This window comes from Falco biarmicus, chromosome 10 (genome assembly GCF_023638135.1).
Source record: "Falco biarmicus isolate bFalBia1 chromosome 10, bFalBia1.pri, whole genome shotgun sequence".
NCBI classification, from domain to species: domain Eukaryota; kingdom Metazoa; phylum Chordata; class Aves; order Falconiformes; family Falconidae; genus Falco; species Falco biarmicus.
This window is the reverse complement of record NC_079297.1, coordinates 19,390,492-19,411,406: the sequence shown is the minus strand read 5'-3', so window position 1 is coordinate 19,411,406 and position 20,915 is coordinate 19,390,492. Positions and strand designations below refer to the sequence as shown.

The following is a 20,915-nucleotide window of genomic DNA, read 5'->3' as shown; positions in this document are numbered from 1 at the left end:
AGTGGCCTGTGGGTGTCTGCAATAAATCAGGCAGCTGCTGGGTAAAGCACCCACACAGGAGAGGGACCGCTGGAGAGTGCAGCTGTGGCACGAAGAACATGGCCATGACCACTCCTTCTACCCCCCTGCTGCTCACAGCCAGAGCCGTGCAGGCTGGGGTCCTCCTCAGTGATGAAGCTGAGGAAGTCTCCTTTTATAATATGACTAATTGCTCTCACATCTGCGCTTCTGACATCACCTTCACTGAATCAGTCTGTCCCCTGCTCCATCCAGGCATACACATGGGCCACATTGATGCTGACCCACCCAGCACACATCAGCCCTCAGACTGGTACACACCGCTGGTAGCTGCTCTCCTCTCCAACGGGTACAAACATTCAAACAGCTAATAAGGTGTAAAAGGGAAATGCTTCCCGGGCAAATCTGATCTCACAGCCCCAGGCTTAACAACCAGAATGTTTAGATTTAGAAGGAAACCTAGCATGACCGCTTCCCCATCCCCATCTGCAGTAATTTCTCAGGCCCTGCAGAGCAGGACCCAGAAGCAGAATGGTGCTCCAGCCTATACTGAGCTTATACTGTGTTTTCTGTGCACATTTTTGGAGTGCAGACTGTCACTTCGTCCACATTGATGCATGGTTTGTGAATTGCCAGATGGCTTTAGAATAAATAGTTTTTTTGAAAATTGTTTCCACTGTCATAGTTCAATAATTACAGGAAGCCTTGTGTAAACACCTGCTGCTCTGCTTGTAATAGGTAAATATCCCCTGTTTGGTGGTAGAGGACTCCTGATCTTTTTACCCAGTTGCTGACTAGTGACTTCTGATCTTTACACCTATTCTAAGTAGTCCATACTTTCTATGGAGCAGGAACTATGGACCAGAAAAGATAACCCTGAGTCATCTTGCTTGCCATTAAAGCTCGTGTTTAGAAAATGATCCCGACCGTACTGTAGGTCAGGACATTGAAGTCTGTGGCAAGCTCTGTAGTGTTACAGCTACATGGGTGGCCTTACCAACTTCTTAATGTTTGACTTTGAAATTTAAGCAGTCTCGGAGGAACTTCCATGCATTTTCTTAAGTTAGTGAAATATACTTAAAAAAAAGCAGAGGAAAACCCTAGAAAATCCAAAACGTGTTACCCTAGAGAAAAGCTCTTCAGTCATTACAGTTGATTTTTGAACCCACTGTCAACTTGACCAACAGCTGAGAATGGATGAAACTTAAATTATTTCCACCCATTTAATATTAAGAACGTGCATTTATTACCCACCAATATATGAGTTCCTGCAGGAAAGTCATTTAAGCTTATCCTTTACATCAAGACAGCAACCACAACAAAAAGTCACCAAGAAAGAAATCCTTGACATTTGGTTTTAGTAAGGAGTAGCGTGCAAACAACAGTCACATCAGTTATTCAGCGCCAGGCCCAGCTGTTGGAATGACACACCACGGCACTGCAGCGCAGCCCAAGGTCCATTGCAAGCTGCATTTATCATCCCAGTATACAGCTTTGTAGCCACAGCACACAGAGGAGGCTGCACAGCACGCCCCCTCTCCACACATCCATTTCCACCTTTTCGTCAGCCACACCTTCACTATTCACCTAGAACAAAGCTGTTCCCAGTTATGGATTCCCACAGACCTAAAACACACTCTGTAAACCTTCCTTCACCCTGCCCCCACCAAGAAAAGCCATGGCATGCCTCTGCAACGGTCGCAAAGCCGATGACTGCAGAGTCTTTTTTTTCCCCCCACCGGCCATAAAAGGAGTTTTTGAAAGCTATCTGATGTATAGACATCAGCATAGTTGGCATGTCTAGTTTATGGGAGTTGATTTACACCCTGGCAGACTCATCTTGAGATACATGGTGCAAACTAGGGCCACATTGTGCCTGGTGGCACTGCAGGTGTTGTGGCTGGATTCTTGGCCTGCTGGTTGAAAACACACCCAGACTGATGACCATGGTGGCAAAGGAGCCTTCCTTCCAGTCAATATCCCAAAAGGATGTGCTTATGGTTTCTGCAGGAGCAATGTGGTCAACAGGGGGCACTGGTCCCATAAGCTGCTTTAGTATAGAAGAATGTATATCCAAGTGTGCCTACACCAGCAATTCCCAGTATTCACCCTCTAAGATATGCATCCAACACCTGTGTCTAAGGCTGAGGCTCATCTAAGCTTCCTCTGGGTTCAGTGGAGAAAAACATTACCAGCTGAAGTCATCCTCTCTTGTGATAAGGACCTAAAGCTGGGCCATCCAGCTGGCCTTCTGGAGATGCACACCTCTCCCTTTTAACTGTAAAGGGAGCCCAGAGAAGGAGTTTTGATTCCAGCATCGAGCTTTTAGATGGCTTAAGTTAGAGAAGATCAATCACAAACTGTGGTGCTGATCCAATTGCTGGGGTTCCAGAGGCCACCAAAACCAGAGAGACGTTCTTGTCTTGTTAAAGCAGTTCTTACCTGGCTGATCACTCTTCTTATGGCAACTTTAACTTCTTTGTTCCTCAGACTGTAGATTGTGGGGTTTAGCAGGGGAGTGAGGATTCCATAGAGCATGGAAACTATCCTATCCTGGTGAGGTGAATAGGTGGAGGAAGGCCGTACATACGTGCAAATGGTGGTCCCATAGAAAAGGCATACTACAGTCAAGTGAGAACCACAAGTGGAGAAAGCTTTGTGCCTGCTCTCAGAAGAGTTCATGCAGAGGATAGCCAAGAGGATATAGACATACGAGATCAGAGTGACCACAAAGGCGCTGCTTCCAAGGACCCCAGCAACTGTGAGAATTACCAGTTCCCTACTGTAGGTAGGTGAGCAGGAGAGGGCCAGCATAGGAGGAATATCACAGTAATATTGGTCAATATCATTAGAATCACAAAAAGCGAGTGTAAAAATCAAAGATGTGTGCAACAGAGAATTAAAAAATCCTGCTACCCAGGTGCCAATGGTTAGGTGAGCACACAGTTTCATACTCATGATATTCATGTACTGCAGCGGGTGACATATTGCAACATAACGGTCATATGCCATCACAGCCAAGAGAAAAATCTCTGTGCCTACAACATCAATGAGGAAAAACAGCTGGAGCATGCAGCCAGTGAATGAAATCACCTTGTTCTCAAGCAACAAGGCCTCCAGCATCTTAGGCACAGTGATAGTGGGACATAAGAGATCCAGTAAGGATAAGCTGCCAAGGAAGAAGTACATGGGGTTGTGCAGATGAGTGTCTGTGCTAATGGCAACAAGGATCATGATGTTGCCTGCCATGGTGATCAAATAAGTGATCAAAAAGAGCACAAAGAGAAAAAAACAGACTTCTGGAGCACCAGAGAGGCCTACAAGAACAAATTCAGATACTGTTGATAGGTTGACCTTCTGCATCTTATCTTTCATTGCAGAAATGATTGCAGAGGTTTACCTGGAAGAAAGAAGAAGTTTTAACTTAGTCAGAATTGCATCTCCCTTTCGAAAGGGTGTGATTTTTTTTTTTAGTCATTTTGCAGTTCAAAAACATTTGCAAGTTTGCATTGACACACTCAAATTTTACTCACATAATCCTAATGTAAAAGGCAAAATATAGGTATTAAGCTTAACAGTGATTAATCAAAAATGTTTAATTCTTACAAGTCATCTTCTCGGACTGAAGAGCTGAAAGTTGAAGACAAAGATACCTTGGTTGGTCACAGCCCCAGGCAACTGGCTGGACTTTGGAGGTAGCTTTACTGTGAGCAAGGGGAGTGGAGTACAGACCTCTAGAAATCCTTTCAGCATGAATTATTTAGCAATAATAATATCACCAAAAGGGCTTAGATTACTAACTGAAGCTAAAGACTTAATTCTTTTTAGGTGAGTAATGCTATCACAGAATTAAATCCCTGGCGGGCAGACAGGTAGTGTACCCCAGATACATTTTTGTTTTTTCAGCTTTATCCAGTGGGATATAAAAAGAAATATAGCCTAGTATCCAATTAAAGACCTCCCTGCTTCTATAAATTTTACCCTTTAGACTTCCATAACAGTATTAGTACTTTTAGGATCTAGCTGGACTCCCCCCAGCCTCCCCTCCTTTTCCCAATTCAAAGCAGCCTAGGAAGACCTGGTATTGAAGGATCTTTCCATCTACCCTCCATTGCTACACTGAATGTAACTCAGTGCTTATGGCAGCAATTTACATATAGCTCTATAGAAAGACAGTTTGGCACAAGCACCTTTTTGCAGCTTAAAGCATGATTATGAGATGGTGTGAATATTGACACACACTCTTATTCGTAAGAGATACGGACAACAAATGAAATAGTGACTACGATGTCCCATCTGAGACTGGCTCGTCTGTAGTCTCATGTTCTCACAGAAGCTTGCTTCCAGCTAGAAAAGGACCAAAGTCAGAGCCTACACTGCTGTAAGAAATAGTCAGCAGAAACAAAACGCACATGGTGCTTTAAATCACAGCATCACTTGTTCTTAAAACTGGGAACTTACTCAGGTGAAATACAACAGAAGCTTAACACAGAAATACTCACTGCTACAAAGAATTAATTACTGGTAATATATAGTTGTCTGTATCTCCAGAAAAGATGACTATCCTTTTTCTTCTTTCTACATCTGATTAGATATGATGGAAAATGATGTTACTGTAGACCTAGGAACATCAATCTATTCAGGAAGTGATGGATCCAGATTTAGCAGCATAGGAATATTCATACAAACATCTGCAAGCACTGGCAAAAGTGCTAGCTTGACTGCAAGGGTAAGTGCCTCTTTCCTGTAATGAGGTTTTATAAACATGTGAAGATGTATCTGGGGAGGAGTGTCTCTGAAGCTTTTTGGGATGCTACCTTTATTGCATAGATGAGGCTTTTCCAGGCTGTTGTCAAAGGGGATTAGAAAGGTGATAAACAATTACTTCATCCTGAACCCTTTTGTAGGACTGTTTTAAAGGGCTGTAGTTTGATACTTGAGTCTATACCCAGGCAAAAGAAATAGATGGTGTCATTCTCACTAGGTCCTGCCAGCCCACCTCAGGTGCCATTCCAGGTTACTGAAGTTTTACATCTCACAATAATTTAAAGAAATGACAACACTGGACTAAACTACAGCCTTGAACTTACTTTATCACAAACTGTTTTCAGACCAATTTGTCATGCTCTGGAGCCTGAGTCTATTGCTTACACATACTGGGTCAAAATAAATTTGGCAACAACTACTCTGCAAAAGAGCATACCTTAGGCAAGGGCAGTGGGAACAGTGTCTTTGCAGGGTAAAGAGCAGAACCTGAGTGACTGCTGTGGAACAGTTGTACTGGTGTTGCAATGGCAGCTAGCACAGCATCATACGCCAGTATAAATTCCTTCCACGTTGATTCTATGGGCAATCTCTAATTCTTGTACTGGAGCAACCTTTAAATTTTGTGCAGTCCCTACAGAAATGACAGAAGATACGCCACTTGTAAAATCCATGCACTACTTGAAGCAGATGTGTGCCCTGGCATAAGAAGGAACAAATTACCAGCACTACTTTGAAGAGCTAACAAAAATTCCCCTCTGGCTCCAGGAAGCATCCATGCATTATGCACTCATTTATGGGAGCACACTTGATGTCTGATGTACAGGAATAGGAACAGACCTGTTCCTTTTCCAGTATTACCTGCCCATAACTTCTGCACTGTTAACAGGGATGATAATGTTTGTCAATCATTCTTAAAGCCCATTTGCTATGTTTGCAGCATGCGACTCTTAGAAAACTAATACTCCTGCATATATGTCAGAAGGTAAATTGAAGTTCTCCAAGGGTTAGAAAGCACAGGCCTGCCCTGCCATGGATGTGTAGAACTGTGGCTGGGATAAATCCATGCGGTCCAGATCTTTCTGTGTACTGCAGCTAGCCCTAGGACCATCAGACATCACACTTCCCATGAAGTTTTGCAACAAAGAACGGAGCTAATAATTTTGCAATAAAACCAGAAAGAGATACAATAGAGATCAATCTCCTCCATATCTGCGAGAGCTAGGACTGTGCCCTTTCATCTTCCTGAAGTGGCTTCATGGCCCTTCCGCTGCCAGTTACCCACTTTCCCACGAACAGCCACAGGAGGGCAATACCCCACGCAAAATCTCTACTGCTTCGAAGTATATTGCTGTGCCAGCAGTCGACACTATGTGCTAATGCTGCCCACAAAAAAGGGGCCTCCTGCTATTGCTTTTGGTATTTTTAATCTGAGACTTTATGGCTAAAGCCCACTGCTGACAATCCAGTGCTGACAATCCAACCTCAGGACAACATAATGCCTGACGTTCTGCTAAACTATTCACTGCTAGCTGCCAGCGTGATGTACATCTCACAGAAGAGAGATACTTGAAGCCAACCCAATCTAAGCAGTGTTAAAGCTGTGCCCCCCAGCAGCGCAATGCAGGTAGCTTTGCTTGACCCACAGTCTTTAAATATAATTGCTTAGACCAGGACCTCTTCAGGTTTTCTCAGGATTCAACAAAAGCATTGTAGAGATCCTGCCAGCTTTCAAAGTACTTTTTTTTTTTTTTTCTCCTTTGACACAGTCTTTTGCTGTCCTCTAGATTAAGGCAATAATCAAACCTGAGCATAAACTCAGAGCTGCTAATTTCCAGGAGAGATAGAACATGAGATTTTAATGATGCACAGTGGAGCCAATTTACACACACTTATAAACTCACCTGCCAAGTTGCACCATTGCAATTTGTCAGGCACCAACTTTTTAACAGCATCTACTGAGGCCTTATTAAACTCATCCCAAGCCATTTCTGGAGAGAAAAATCAATTATATTAAATTACTTGTCTTGAGACACAGGCTCCCAAAAGTCACACAGAATTTGCATTTGGCTTCCTTGTCAAAATCAGAGCATCTGTCTCAAATCAATACATGCAATGGTCTGCATAGCATTTCCTCATAGAAAAGCAAAGGAAATAGCAGGCACTTCTCCTGGAGGATGCATGGAACTTAAAAAGTAGGAAATTACAGATTTGTAATAAAGAAACAGCTGAAATTCAGCACTGGTTCTGGTGAGGACTTTTTCATAAAACAAAAATTGTTAGTCATCTACTAGGAGTTACCAGCCTGGCATGTCCATTTTGCACTTTCCCTTCAGCCTCCCCGGCACAAACATTTCTTCTTAATGGCACATACCATAATGCTGAGGGAACAACAATGGCAACTGAGAAATGCTGTGTTGAACTGAAGTGTCCATCACCAACACAGACTATGAAACAGATTGCCTCACATGAAGAAAGCTTTCACAGTACAACTGAAGCATAACAGCGCACATCCCACAGGCGGTCCAGGCCCCACAGCTTCCCCAGACAAACAGCAAGGTCCTTTCCAGTTTTAACATCTAGTTTTAGGTTTTGATCTGCAACCTTATGCCGTGGAGCGTGACAGAGAGACAAGACTGAGTGTCTGAATATCTCCACAGCCTCTCTGGATGACCTCTTCCAGTATCTGACGACCACCCTCAAGTTGCTCCTGCACGCCACTCACAGGGCTGGCAGCCAAAGGTAAATAACTGACCCCTCCAGCTCTGCCAGTGCAACTCATGTCTCAAACCCTGCCTCACAAGCACCCCACTGTTTGATCAAGGCTCCCAAATCCTCATTTCTTCCTCCATTTTCCCTGCTTTATCAATGGCCAAGAGCATCCCCATCCCATCTCGCCATGTGTACCAACCCACAGACTCAAATGAAGCCTGCTAATTAGATACTTGGGAATGCAAGGTTCAGTCCCCTGTTCCAAAAAGAGCTTTGGCATCCCAGGATATAGTCACACAACAAAAGACCACGCAGAGATGCCACTTGCCACCACCAGTGAACATCAGCTGTGGCCTCACTATATTGCAATGCCTGTCGGACTGAAAATACCTCAGGGCCAAGGATAACCTGGCTGTTGTGAGGGAACCTACGCATCCTGGGTGGTTGAACTGGCTGCAGCCAACACCAGTGTGGCCTGTGGAGTACATGCCAAGGTGGATCTGAATGGGCAGAGCAAGGAACTTGGCTGAGGAAGACGCTGGGCTGCTTGGGGAAGAAAGTGACCCACCACGGTGGTGTGGGTTCGGCTGTATGGGAGGATCCTGGATCGGGATGGAGGACAGGCAGAGGAAGGGAAGGAGGCATCAGAGGAGTCATGACAACACAGGGGGAGGAGAAAGCATAAGTCTAGTTAAAACCAGGGCCCAAAGCAGGAGCGAGCAGTGCACCTGAGGGCAGGATGTAACCAAGCAACAGGAGGACTGGGCTGGCTGCAGGTAGTGGCACAGACTGAGTGCTGGCAAGGGCAGAAACCACTACCCTGACCTTGGGCCTAGGGCATACCATATGTCAGGCAATAACAGACAGTGAGGTGACCAGAAATTGCCGAGAAACTCACCTACGTGTCCTCAGCAGATGTCCTTAGTTTGCACAGAGAGGTGGTTCTGCTCCTAGGCTCACCACCATTGCAGCCCAGTGACATCTTTCCAAAGCCCAGCTGAGCTTCAGTTTTACAGCACAGCCACCTCTGCTATTTCAGTCTGCCCACACGCCCATGCACATATGAGGACATCTTTCCCATAAGCTCTTCCTGGGAGATAACTACATTCCCAATTATTTTCAGTTGGTAAGTCTTGCATGCTTAAAGATCAGTGTGGCAGACATAAATGCAGAATTGTTCATAGATCAACCACTTAAATTTCATGTTTTTCTCCTGTTGCATTTGTCACGGCTCTTCCCCTTAAGAGAAAATACCCAACATTCTTGGACTTACTACTTCTACCATAGTATCCAGTGGCAAGTTCAGCACAAAGCAATACCGGCACAGAGAAATGATTTACAGTGGATATGCCAAGTCTCCAGGTCTCTGGGGAGGTCAGCAAGCACTTCGCAGGCCAATTTCACTGCAAGGATACAGTTAAGACGGGCTGACACTATGTGGCAGAAAAACTTCAAACTAATGAAGTATCTCATAAATACCTAAAACCTGGATTTGTGAATAGGTTCACAAATAACAGTAACAGAAGTAGCAAAGATAGCCAATTGCATCCCTTCTGGCTCTCCAAGCAGGACCCTGTCTCCCATCCCAGCCTCCTCTGATTCTGCTGCCCAACCTGTTCACTTCCTTACAACCACTTAGGGAAACGCACAGGGCCATTCAGCCCAGTTCAAAAATCTACTGATCCTGAAACAACAGTTTCAACTTAACACAAGCTGCTAAAACCCGCAGGCTTATTGAGAAACGGAATGATGACAGGAGCAATCGTTTTTTTTTAAAGTTATATAGACTCATTGCATGTGGGAAAATAAGCCCCTTAGCTGACAAAAGAGCCACTGCCAGCTTGCACTAGCTGCGTGCAAACAGCAGCATCCCTAGGGCACAAACACATGTTCCCCCACCGCACACACACACACACACACACACACACACCCCCAAACTTTGGAATACTCTGCCAAGGGCCACCACTGTGACATTACTCACACTGACTGTAATCCTCTGCTAGTAAGAGCTTTGACCTTTATCAGAAGCAGCTTTTGATTACCACAGACATGAACTTACTCCATCAGCTTATACCAGCTCCAACCTGTTGGTGCCCCTGATTTATACCTGCTGAAGAAATGAAACAAAACAAATGAACATCAGCTGAATAGCTGCCCCACCAGCTTTGAGTAGACTTCCACTGATTTATAACAGCTGAAGATTTTTCCACCTGCTTCCCATAACTGTGCTTACACTGTTTTGAGGATTTGGTTTATAGGCTTCAGTGGTACAAAACTTATTTTTACCACAAATGTTTTTACCCAATATCTTCAGTGGAGGTGTTAACACTCTACCACACAAGAAATTCTGAAAAATTTACTGTAATAGAGTACTATTTAGCCCAGGGATTTTATTAGAGGCAGTGGTGATTCACCAGAGTTGGGAAATGTCAGTGAAACACAGAATACAGTGAAACCCCAACACTGGGTGACCAGCCTCCATGTGCTAGGGGGTGATATCCTCTAACCTACACCTTGGCTATATGGTCTTTGCAGAAGCTACGCTCACCCGTATCAGCCAGAGATCTGGTTGCTTCTCCTCACTTTAGATATAGCATTTTGCACCAGATGAGACATTTCTCCTAATGACTTAAGTGATCCTGATCTATGAATATCTTAAACTATTCTTACTTCTTTTAAGCCAACTGCCTAGCTAGTCAAATGGCATAGTTTGATTTTAATCCATTATTACATTTTAGATCGAGAAGTTTCAAAATGCCAGAAAAGTTTGAGGAGTTGGTCTCTTATAACATTGAAGCATTTCCCTCAGGGAGATAAAACATGATTCATGCCTATTTCCGTGTCTAGTTTTATCTAAAAAATAAGTACAGTTATTAAATATTATATGATTGTCTATGATTTCTATAATATATGCCCTGAAATTTCTAATAAAAACTTTGCTGAAAAGATTCAGAATTACACATTTTTACATTTCTCAACTGAAATTTACCCTAATTGACCCAGAGGACATTTTAATATTTCAACATCTGCCTCTAACACAAAGGAAGATTACACAAGTAGGACTTCACCATTAAAAAGAAATATCATTTGCACAGATAGGAGATATTTGGAAATCTGTCTTGACCAGGAGGATCTATGACTCATCAATGTTCCTGATCTTCCTGTTTCTACCGGTGTGGGAGTGAGAATTAATTTAAGACAGCACTCTACTGGAGGAGAGACAGAGAAAGTAGAAAGCCTCCCACTTCCTCTGCAGCAATTCACCTGCCCAGAAAACAAGGCTGGGATCAAAGCACATGTTTATTCTCCATCTAGTCCACTCCGTGCATCTATCCTGGGGACATAACAACCATAACAACAGGACTGGTATCTGTGTGCTCCTCAGTACAAGGCTGAAAGTCCAGACAAGCTGCAAAGGAAAACTGTTGTAGTCTGCTGTATTGTCATTGTCAGAGTCTTAAACTGGAATTAGTCAACTAGTCACTGCAGTGACGGCTACAAAAGACAGACACGTATCTGGTGCTGTGGCCCCTCAGCACTGTCCGTACAGCATCTCCAGAGCTTTCCCTGTGCCCTGGGCAGATCAAATATCTCAGACCAGCACTGCAGCACAAGCAAAGAGATTTGATGCAAGTAAGATGGAGGAGATATGGGATGCAAAAAGTCTCACCTAACAGTAACCAGGTTATCTGCTTTCTCTTAGTGAAAGGTTACATACAAGCAGATCCAGAGGACAATCTATGACCCCTAAGATGAGTTTGCAAGAGGGATAGGATTATTTCTCTTCTGAGAGGGCCTGTTTCTTTCCTCTATTATAAAGGCAGCCTAGACAACTAGATTAGATCAAGTCACCTGCTATTTAAATAGCTTAACATCAGAGAGATGAATCCTACTTCCTAGAATTGTTGAATGGCTTGGGTTGGAAGGGACCTCGCTGTATGGGCATGCTGTATGCACACAACGGGCCCATGTTTCCGGATCCACTGCACAGCTGCACCCAGGAGATGCACTGCAGCTCTGAAATATCAAACCAAGCAGCATCACATGTCACTCTGACAATCTTCATGTGCACACTAAACCAGCTGGATTTGGGGACTGCCTCTCTCCACCGGGTATGGAGGGAGCTTGGATGACTAGATCAGACGTAGACAATGTTTGTACCTGCTTATTGGCAGATAGCATCAAGTTTTTCACATCCAACCCTCTCTACTTTTTCCCCTTTAAAGGTGTATTTTTCCCTATTGAGAGACCCTGAACCATCTAAGCTCCAGAATGAGATGCTGCAGTGGGATGCCCTAATTTAGGTGGGATAACACCAGTCCTAAATCATTCTAGCCCAAAGAAACTTCCAGTGTTCTCTTGGTGGCAGACACAGAACTTCTGATGGAGTTGGTGATATAATTGCTGCCTTCCTAAAGGGTAAAGTTTGCTGAAGGAGTACAGAACCTGCAGGGTGGAAAGGTCAGTTATCAAAAACACATTGCAGAACAAAATCCTTTTGTGTTTTCTTTAGCCTTCCTCCCAAAACACTGTTGCTCTCTCCCCAGGTAGAATGCCGAATTGTGTCACTTCTTCCTTTATAGATTTTCCCTTGTATGATTTTAATAATTCACTTGTGTGAGAGAAGTATGACTACGTTCTGAAAAACATTTAAAAAATCGGCATCCTTCTATGTCTAAAGAAAATCCTACAAACAAAATCTCCAGATCTTTAACTTCCCTGTAAACATGCGTAGCAGTGTGTGAGTTAAATACACTTGGCATATGTTCCATCTGGTGGCCAAGCACAGCAATAGCATGTCTGAGGGGGAGACAATTCCTCTACTGGATTTATTTCTTTGAAAATTATGATCCCCCACAAGTGAAACTGTTTAGCAAGTTTCTGGCTTTCAACATTTATGTTTAATATTACCAGTTATAAATAGCTCCATCCTTTGAAGAGCTTATATTTTGTAGCTACTTGACTGTGATATTTATTGTTTGCTGCTGCTAGTTGTTGCTAACGTATCACCTTGTGTTATATTGTATTGAAGGCTATACCACTGCATTATATACTAATGTGGTGACAACAAGGTATAAGATGTACTCTGTTCAAATAGCTGAGCACGATTCTAGCTATAAGCTTCAGCAGCAGGCTGAATTATTCCAAGTCATTCCAAATATGAATAAGCGCATTGATTTATCTCACCCAAATCTGCCCCAGAATGGAGTCCATCTGATATCATCACTCTAAGCTTCCTTTGTGGTCAAAAAAAAAAAGGCACTTTTCGGGCACTGTTCATCTCCCCTTAGAACAGAGATGCTCATGCCCTAGGATCCACACATCTTCACCGTTAACTAAAAAGATCAGATGAGAAGCTGATTACTTCTGAGGTCACGTACCTTACATCAGGTACAGCTACAGACTGATAAAGGTGTAGGAAGCAAGAACTCATACCTTGCCCTTCAAACTGAGGGATCCAAGTGCCTCAATGTGAACATAACCCCACTACTCTCTCATGTACCCTGAAATACTGTGTCATGCTACCCTGTCATGCTAAGGTAAGACAGGTCTTTGACCATGTACTAAGGTAAATAAAAAGACTAATTCTTGCTTCTTGTGGGAAGGTATCCAGCAGTTATGCTGGTTAATACGAAACTTGTGTTCTTCCGGTCTTCGAAATAAGTGGTGAAAGACCAGTTTCCCATTTCCAGTTTCTCCCCTATGACGGAAGGCCAACCGTTCTGTCACAGCTCCTGTTTGATTCTGCTAGAGCAACGGGTTTCAACACAGGCAGAGTTGCCGGCTTTCCATGTTGGGCAATAACCTTGATGTGCATTTCAGCAGTGCCTGTATGACCCGAGCAGAAGCTGCTGTGTAACTGCTTGTTAAGTCTCTCTGGTAGGGACTGAGTTACCTGCCAGATTTCCCTTGCATCTTTGATCTCCCAGTATCTATACATCCACATAAAAGTTCCACTGCTAACCTGACACGAGCCTTCTCAGAGCTGCTTTTTATTTGTACAGTGCTGAGAGTTACCAAAAGTGGAATAAGACTATTCTGGGATGCCTAGACTGTAATATCCTAGTTCCACATCGTCCTGAAGTGATGCTTTGCTAAATGTAAGCCCAGGTTTAAAGATAAACTGACTTTGTTATTTCAAGTAATTCCAAAAACGCCTAATAAACAGCAGTCCAAAACCCAAGAAGCAGTCTGAAACCTAAGAGGCCTAAAGCTGTGGACAGCACAGTCTCTTTTTCTATGCATCTAATGGTTTTGGAGCTGAAGGAGAGGAAATTATTTTCTTTCACCAACAATGTGGAAAGAGGGGTCACTCAGGCTCCAGAACCACTTTCTAACCAGATTTTTGTGGTAGCAGTAGGTAATATGGTAAGAAGGGATCTGAAATGGTTTTGAAAAGGCTGTGGTGGTGGGAAGAGTCCATCCATTTTTATGTGAAACAGAGGAACATCATGGAAACAAATATCAAAGAGCAAAGACAAGACAACAGGGGGAAAAAAGACACTGACAAAGAGCACAGTTTTTCAGGTCTTTCTGATTTGTAGTTCAGGGAAAAGAAATATCCACACCTTAAAAGTTTCCCCATCTTTTGTAATAAACAGTGACAATGTTAGTGCAAGTTCTGTTGGTTTACTCTTTCCAAGCAATTTTCAGAGGCTGCTCAACGTTTTCCATTCATGTAGATCCAAGGCTCAAGTGGTTGTTGTTTAGACCCTACTATATTCCACAGCACAATTGCTTTTTCCTTAGAATTTTATCCCAAACATCTGAGCTCTGCCCAAGCAGAACTTGTAATCCACTCACTGCATCACAAACCTCAAAGCATAACGCTGCCACTCTGTACTCAAGAGTTTGGTCCTCCTGACTTCACTTTGAGGGCGCAGAGAAGGACATTCTAATTGTCATCAGCAACTGCATTTATAATTGCAAAGCGATGTGATCAGTAAAAACCTTACAAATGTCTCATCTGTCCTGCAGCAATGAAAAATCCATAGGTGGACTGGGGGGACTTACAGCCCATGAAACAGGGAACAGTGCCACTGAAATCTACAGGTCTGAAGAAACCAAGGCTAGGTAAATCCCTTAACTGGAATTAAAACACCCTTTGGATTTCAGATACTGCCCTACGTGTTGGATTCCAGCCCTGTTCCCACGCCCCAGTCTGCCATTAGTCTGTAGGAAGGTAACTCCAGGTTTGCTGCAAAACCAGCTTGTCTCAGGAGCCTCTGCAGCGCTTCCACAATTTCCACATGGATGCCTTCATTTCCTTATTCCTCAGGGTGTAGATGAGGGGGTTCATCACCGGGGAGAAGACAGTGTAGATCACACAGATGTGCTTGTCCAAGGGCAAGGTAGAAAAGGGACGGAGGTAGATGAAAATGCAGGGTACAAAGAAGAGGGTGACAACCATCACATGCGAGGCACAGGTGGAGAGTGCTTTCCAGTGCCCCCCTGTGAAGTGGACCCTGATTCTGACAAGGATAAATGTGTACGATATGACCAGCACCAGGAAGCAAAGCAGGGATATTAAGCCGCTGTTGGAAGCCATGAGCCACTCAGTGATATAGATGTCTGTGCAGGCAAGTCGAACGACAAGAGGCACGTCACAGAAGTAGCTGTCGATTGTGTTAGGGCCACAGAAGGGGAGCTGGATTGTGAGCAGCGTCTGGACAATGGAGTGGAGGAAGCCCCCAGCCCAGCAGGCAGACACCAGGGTCCAGCACACTGGCCGGCTCATGATGGCTGTGTAGTGCAGGGGCTTGCAGATGGCAGCGTAGCGATCATATGCCATCACAGTCAGGAGAAACATCTCTGATGCCCCAAGAAAGTGCAGAAAAAACAGCTGAGCTATACAGTCTGCAAATGCAATGGCCTTCTTCTGGGAGAGCAGGTCCACCATCAACCTGGGAGAGGTGACAGAAATGTAGCAGATATCTATGAAGGATAAATTGCAGAGGAGAAAGTACATGGGTGAGGACAGCTTGGGGTCAGTCCTGACTGTCACAAAGACGAGAAGGTTCCCCAGCAGAACCATGATGTAGGCCAGGAAGAAGAAGATGAAGAAGAGGACTTGCAACTCCCTTGTATCAGAAAGTCCCAGAAGGATGAATTCAGTCACATGGGAGAAGTTTCCTGGTGCCACATGGGAGAAGTTTCCTGGTGCCATCGCTTCAGCTCAGGCTCCCATAGCATACGTGTGGGGCGAAGTCATGGGCTGACCAGGGAGAGAAGGGGATGCACTACAGCTCCAAGGTTCATGGATGATAGAGCATGGTGCATTTACTGCTCTTCTGCCTGCTAGGGAAAGCAGTGTCACATTATAAATTGTGGTGAGCAGTGTTTGCAAGGAGCACGGTCCACCTCTCTTCTCCTGCCTTCCCATTCCCTTTGCACAATTTGGAATATATGTCTGCAAGTCACAGCACCAGTTTAGAAATGATTCCGCTTTTCCCTCGCTGCCTCTCTCAAGGGCTCAGTAGTCTTCCAGAGAGGGTGAACTGGTGAATCAGGTGAATCCTGACATTGCACTAGACAGAGACCTGCAGAACAGGCATCGCAGTGTGAGCACAACAGCTCTGGCTCCCTGTACAGTCAATGAAGAGGAATAAACACCTTAAAGGCATGACTTGGTTTACCTTGTTTAGATCATTACACTATAGTGAGATGACATATCCCATAGAAAATAGTACTGCAGTCCTTGAGTATAGATGGAGACCAGATACCCGCTCCATGCTAGATGAATCCAATGCAATCAACATGAAATGAACTCCATGGCATTTGTTGTCTGAAAACATTCTAAATCATTCACTCCAAATCTGTTTCAAGTTATTCATCTGACAGGTCAGGGCATTGTTCCACTCTTCTTCCTCCTGCTTATAATTCCCACATTCTGGCCCTTGTTTAAGTTTCTTGTTGCACAGAAATTTGTTTCAGGAGCTTTTCAAGTGATTTTTCTTTTTCTCACAGGTTGCAAGCAAATGTTACTGTGATGATATCGATGTCTCATTTTCTATCTATCATATGGACAGAAAGATCCAACAAGGCAACACCTCCAAGGCTTTCTGAACTGACCTCTGTGTTTCCCACATCTGCCTTCTCCCTAAAGTCATCCCATCCCAGCACAATATATAAATGCTCCGGTAACATACTGGAAGTAAACATGGGCAAAAGACAGTTTTCTGCCAGTGGAGCTGGACCTGTGAGAACTGTGTCATTACCAAACTCCAAGCAGCTACCCAAGGGCCTTATTAAACAGTTTTGGTGGTTGGGTCCCTTGGTGTGCAACAGCACATCAATTTGCTCAGTGACCTTCTGTGTGTGGAGTCCTGAAGGCTGATAAGGAGAGAATAAGGCGTCACATGCTTCTAAGCACTCAGAAGCCTTTTGTATGAAAAAACAAGTCTCTGGCAATAAAAACATACATGTAGGGTTGTACTACCATTGAGACAGTGTCAGGCATCAGGAAATGTTGCTTGAGATGAGAGATGCTGCAGAGTTAGGACAGGTAGCATTGGTGGGAGACTGCAGTCACTCAGGGATAGACTGGATCAATGCCTCATCGGGATGAGATCTAAAGATAAAATAATACGAGTGTTCATTCCTTATAACAAAGGAAGGTCTGCACAGTCCAAAGATACCAGTGGTATGCCAGTGAGAACTGTGGCTCGAGTTCAAATCAGCTTGAACTGACTGGTCTGCCCGTGATGTTCATTCATAAGAGATCCCCCTGTCTTTGTCTCAACCCACAAGCTTTAACTATTTTATCTCATTTTCTCCCCCTGTCCTCTTGATGAGGGTGAGTGAGAGAGGGACTGGGGGGTTGTCCAGCAGTTAGCCAAGGTAAACCAAACACATGGCATGAACTTTAAAGACTGGAAACTAGTTTCTGAAAGCATGCAATCTAGTAAAAGAAGAAATGTGATTACTGAATTTTATGGCCATTTCTGCTACATCTTCAGGAGGTGAAATGAGTAGCCTCTTCCAGTTAGGAAGAACCTGGAAAACTAGAAAGGAAATCTTGGTGACTATATGCCTGTCTTTACACCCTAACAGCAGGAAAGATAAACTCTTCCTCTTCTTTCAGTCATTGTTACCTTTTTCTCTTCCTACTCTGTCTGGAAATATGGAGAAATTATAAAAACTCTGTCCGAGTAGTCTTGGTTTACTTCTAATTTTACTACCATCATAAAGTAATGAGGGCTTATTGCTGTATTCAATCTCCATGTGTCACCCTTGAGGCAAATGAGTGAGTTGTCAACTATTTGAAGGACATTCTGTTCCTCTGCTTTCCCTCTCAAAATATTAGTGCCAATAGAATCTTTTAGAAAATTTAGAAAATTCATGCCTTGACCACAGGCAACCAGTAGAAGAGCAGTGCCCAGACTCATCAGATTCTACGGGCATTTCTACATTTCTGTACTGGAAATGGCTGAGGAAAATGTCAACCAAACAGTAACATTCTTGTTAGGAAGATGAGGAATGCTCTCCGTGTTCGGCTAGGAACTTGGTTGTGTTTCAGCATGATCAGGTATTTAATGCTCATATTTCCACTGAGATACATATCCTTTAGGTAATACCAGTGTAATGGCTCCAGAGTACTGGACAAAACATTAAATTTCATCTAATATCTAACTAAAGCTATGAAAACTGTCTTGATAATTCCACTGGAGTGGGGATCAGTCAGCGTCTATGGTCTTTAACAGTGCTCAGATTGCTGCCCTGGTAGGTTATAAAGGTCACCTATGAAATAAACTCAAGGTCTCAGAAAGGTGATAGACAGCAGGGCTCCTTTAAATGAAATTGATCCAAGCAAGAATAGCCAGAATTTTAGGTTTATAGTACAGGGAAACTCTTTTTAATATTTAAATATTGGTGTTTATTTATTGGTGTTTCAGTACAACTTGCCATCTCTCCCTGTCATTTGGAGACCTAATACAACCTCCTACTTCTCTCACGGTCCTAGTTTGCCATGAAATTAATCCCATTTGAGCAAAGGCTTCTGGCTTTCCTTAACGGCTTGCTTAGTTCTAGAGACCTCCTGTTAACACATCAAAATATGTTAGATAAAAGCTGCCAATACTGTGCTGGACTGAAAGGTTTGTTTACTCTTGGAAGATTAGTACCACCTTTGTGCAGAAATGTAAGGAGATGCTACTGTCCAGTCCAAAGGTTTTAGTTGCTAGTAAGAAAGAAAAACCTCTCAAAATACTTGGCTGCTTCTCCTAATGCCAGGAGAAGCCTGGACAAAGACCCAAGATACAGCTACGAGGTGCCTGAAAGCAAATGCCACAAGACTTCCCCAGTGCTCAGGTTTCGTAGCTGACAAGAACGTCACATCCTTTTGAGTGACAGGTCCCAAAAAAGCAGTTACATAAAACCTTGAATTTTGTGTCAGCCCTATTCTGAACAGCTGTGCAAAAGCAGAGCAACATCACTGGAAAGTCTCTTCTGAACACTTCTCTCTCCCTCCCCATGGTGTCTTAGGCTCACACCATCTTAAGTTCACACCATCTTAAGCTCACACCATCTTACACACATACGCTATGTGGTTTCATCTCTCACTCCTCTTCACTTTTCTGCTCCACAACTTTTTCATAGCATTTTTCACCTCTTCGTTTCGGAGAGTGTAGATCAAGGGATTGAGCATAGGCGTGATGATGGTGTAGAAGACCGAGACTATCTTGTCTGCTGAGAAGGTGGTGGAAGGGCGCATATAGATGAAGATGCACGGACCAAGGAACAGAACTACAACGGTGATGTGGGAAGTACATGTATAGAGTGCTTTGAGACGCCCTTCAGAAGAGCGTGTCCTCAGAGAAACCAAGATAACAGCATAGGACACAACAAGAACAACAAAACAGCTCACGGAAATCACACCACTATTGGCAGCCACGCTGACAGCAATGATGTAGGTGTCAGTGCAGGTCAGCTTCATCAAAGGGTGAACATCACAGAAATAGTGGTCAATCTCATTGGGCCCACAAAATGGCAGCTGAATGACCAGCAGGGTCTGCACCACTGAGTGTACAAGGGCTCCCACCCAAGAAGCTGCCACCAGCCAGCCACAGGCATGTTTGTTCACAATATTTGTGTAATGAAGCGGCTTGCATATAGCAATGCAACGGTCATAGGCCATCACTGTGAGAAGGAAGATCTCAGTGCACCCAAAGAAATGGCCTGCAAACACTTGAGCTATGCAGCCCACAAAAGAGATTGTCTTCTGCTCAACAAGAAGGTCATAAATTAGTTTGGGAGCTGTGACAGTAGAGTAACTGATATCTACAAAAGACAAGAAACCGAGGAAGAAGTACATGGGAGAACTCAGCTGTTCACTTGTCTTTATAGTAATGATGATAAGCAGGTTTCCAAGAATGATAGTGCCATAGAAGACTAAGAATAATGACAAGCACACTTTTGCTAATGTCTTGTCTCGTGTCAGTCCATAGAGGATGAACTCTGTCACATTGGGTTTGTTCTCCATAGACACCACATAGACAGGATCTGAAGCACAGAAAAGAGACACCAGCTATGTCATTAGACTTGGGACATTATCAGTACACAAACATAGTAACCACTGGTATGTTAAATATTAATCATATTTCCTTTTCTGTATTTTGGGGACAGTTTCCTTTTAAAGGCAATGTTTCCCTCAAGGACTAACAAGTGATATCCAAACCAGAATTTAATAACTTTTTCAGATTATTTACTTGAGGAGGGTAGTAGAAATAGTACCCTCAAGAACCCTAGTCCTCACCTTTGCCTCTTTTAAAAAAGCCTAATTACCAGGTTCCCTCAAGAGCCACTTTTACCCTGTAATGTTGTTCTGGAAATAAACATTGACCAAAAGAGACAGTGTGGCTATAATTCAAGTCTCAACATTGTGATCATGGCCTGAGGAAAGTCCTGGCGCAACCAGTGATTGTACTTTCCTTTTCAATCCTTTAAAGGATTGCAACAGAACTACTCCTTATTATCTCTCTGACTGTGATAGATGTGATGAAGTTCAGCCACAGAAAGATCTGTCCAGTGTTTTCTCAGGCTGCCTTTCTTACAGGACATGAATGAACTCATTTGGAGCTAATTTGCATTAATGGTGCATTAGCAGGGGTTTGTATACCTCACCCAGGTCCTGGACTTGGTGTGGAACACCTCGTGAATACTCCTGAACTGACACTGGGGTAAGGAATGCACCGCCAGTGACGCTCCTTTACTCACAAACACCCATGAACACACCTTTGTGGCATTCCCATGCAATGCACAAGTATCACTAGCATCAATTTATACATGAAGATAGAAGTGGCAAAATGTAATAACCTTGTCCATGATATCAGCAAGTCCTTTGGGGTCTGAATTCTATCCAACAGTCACGGACACTCCGTTCTTTCTCCTGAGCTCTCTGCCTCACCTCCTGGCTACTCCCA

The 20,915-nt window shown here is 43.7% G+C and overlaps 3 protein-coding genes across 3 annotated transcripts; all 3 read right to left on the bottom strand.

The window, feature by feature from the left end:
* Window positions 1-2,367: 2,367 nt before the first annotated feature.
* Window positions 2,368-3,381, bottom strand: LOC130156204 (olfactory receptor 1019-like). The gene has a single exon (XM_056354503.1). The coding sequence runs from the start codon at window positions 3,379-3,381 to the stop codon at window positions 2,368-2,370; it is 1,014 nt and encodes a 337-aa protein (XP_056210478.1).
* A 5,748-nt stretch (window positions 3,382-9,129) lies between these two features.
* Window positions 9,130-15,661, bottom strand: LOC130156203 (olfactory receptor 1509-like). The gene is made up of 2 exons (XM_056354502.1): window positions 14,736-15,661; window positions 9,130-9,178 (listed from the first exon to the last, which is right to left on the bottom strand). The coding sequence occupies exons 1-2, from the start codon at window positions 15,659-15,661 to the stop codon at window positions 9,130-9,132; spliced, it is 975 nt and encodes a 324-aa protein (XP_056210477.1).
* Window positions 15,662-19,045: 3,384 nt separating this feature from the next.
* Window positions 19,046-19,987, bottom strand: LOC130156093 (olfactory receptor 4S2-like). Its single transcript, XM_056354283.1, has one exon. The coding sequence runs from the start codon at window positions 19,973-19,975 to the stop codon at window positions 19,046-19,048; it is 930 nt and encodes a 309-aa protein (XP_056210258.1). The 5' UTR covers window positions 19,976-19,987.
* Window positions 19,988-20,915: the final 928 nt, after the last annotated feature.

Excerpts from the sequence above, each read along its gene's own strand:
- LOC130156204 (XM_056354503.1), bottom strand. The coding sequence starts at position 3,381 with ATGCAGAAGGTCAACCTATCAACAGTATCTGAATTTGTTCTTGTAGGC.
- LOC130156203 (XM_056354502.1), bottom strand. The coding sequence starts at position 15,661 with ATGGCACCAGGAAACTTCTCCCATGTGGCACCAGGAAACTTCTCCCAT. Across the intron at positions 9,179-14,735 it reads AAGGCATCCATGTGGAAATT|GATCAGTAGATTTTTGAACT; the intron begins GTGGAAGCGCTG and ends CTGTTGTTTCAG.
- LOC130156093 (XM_056354283.1), bottom strand. The coding sequence starts at position 19,975 with ATGGAGAACAAACCCAATGTGACAGAGTTCATCCTCTATGGACTGACA.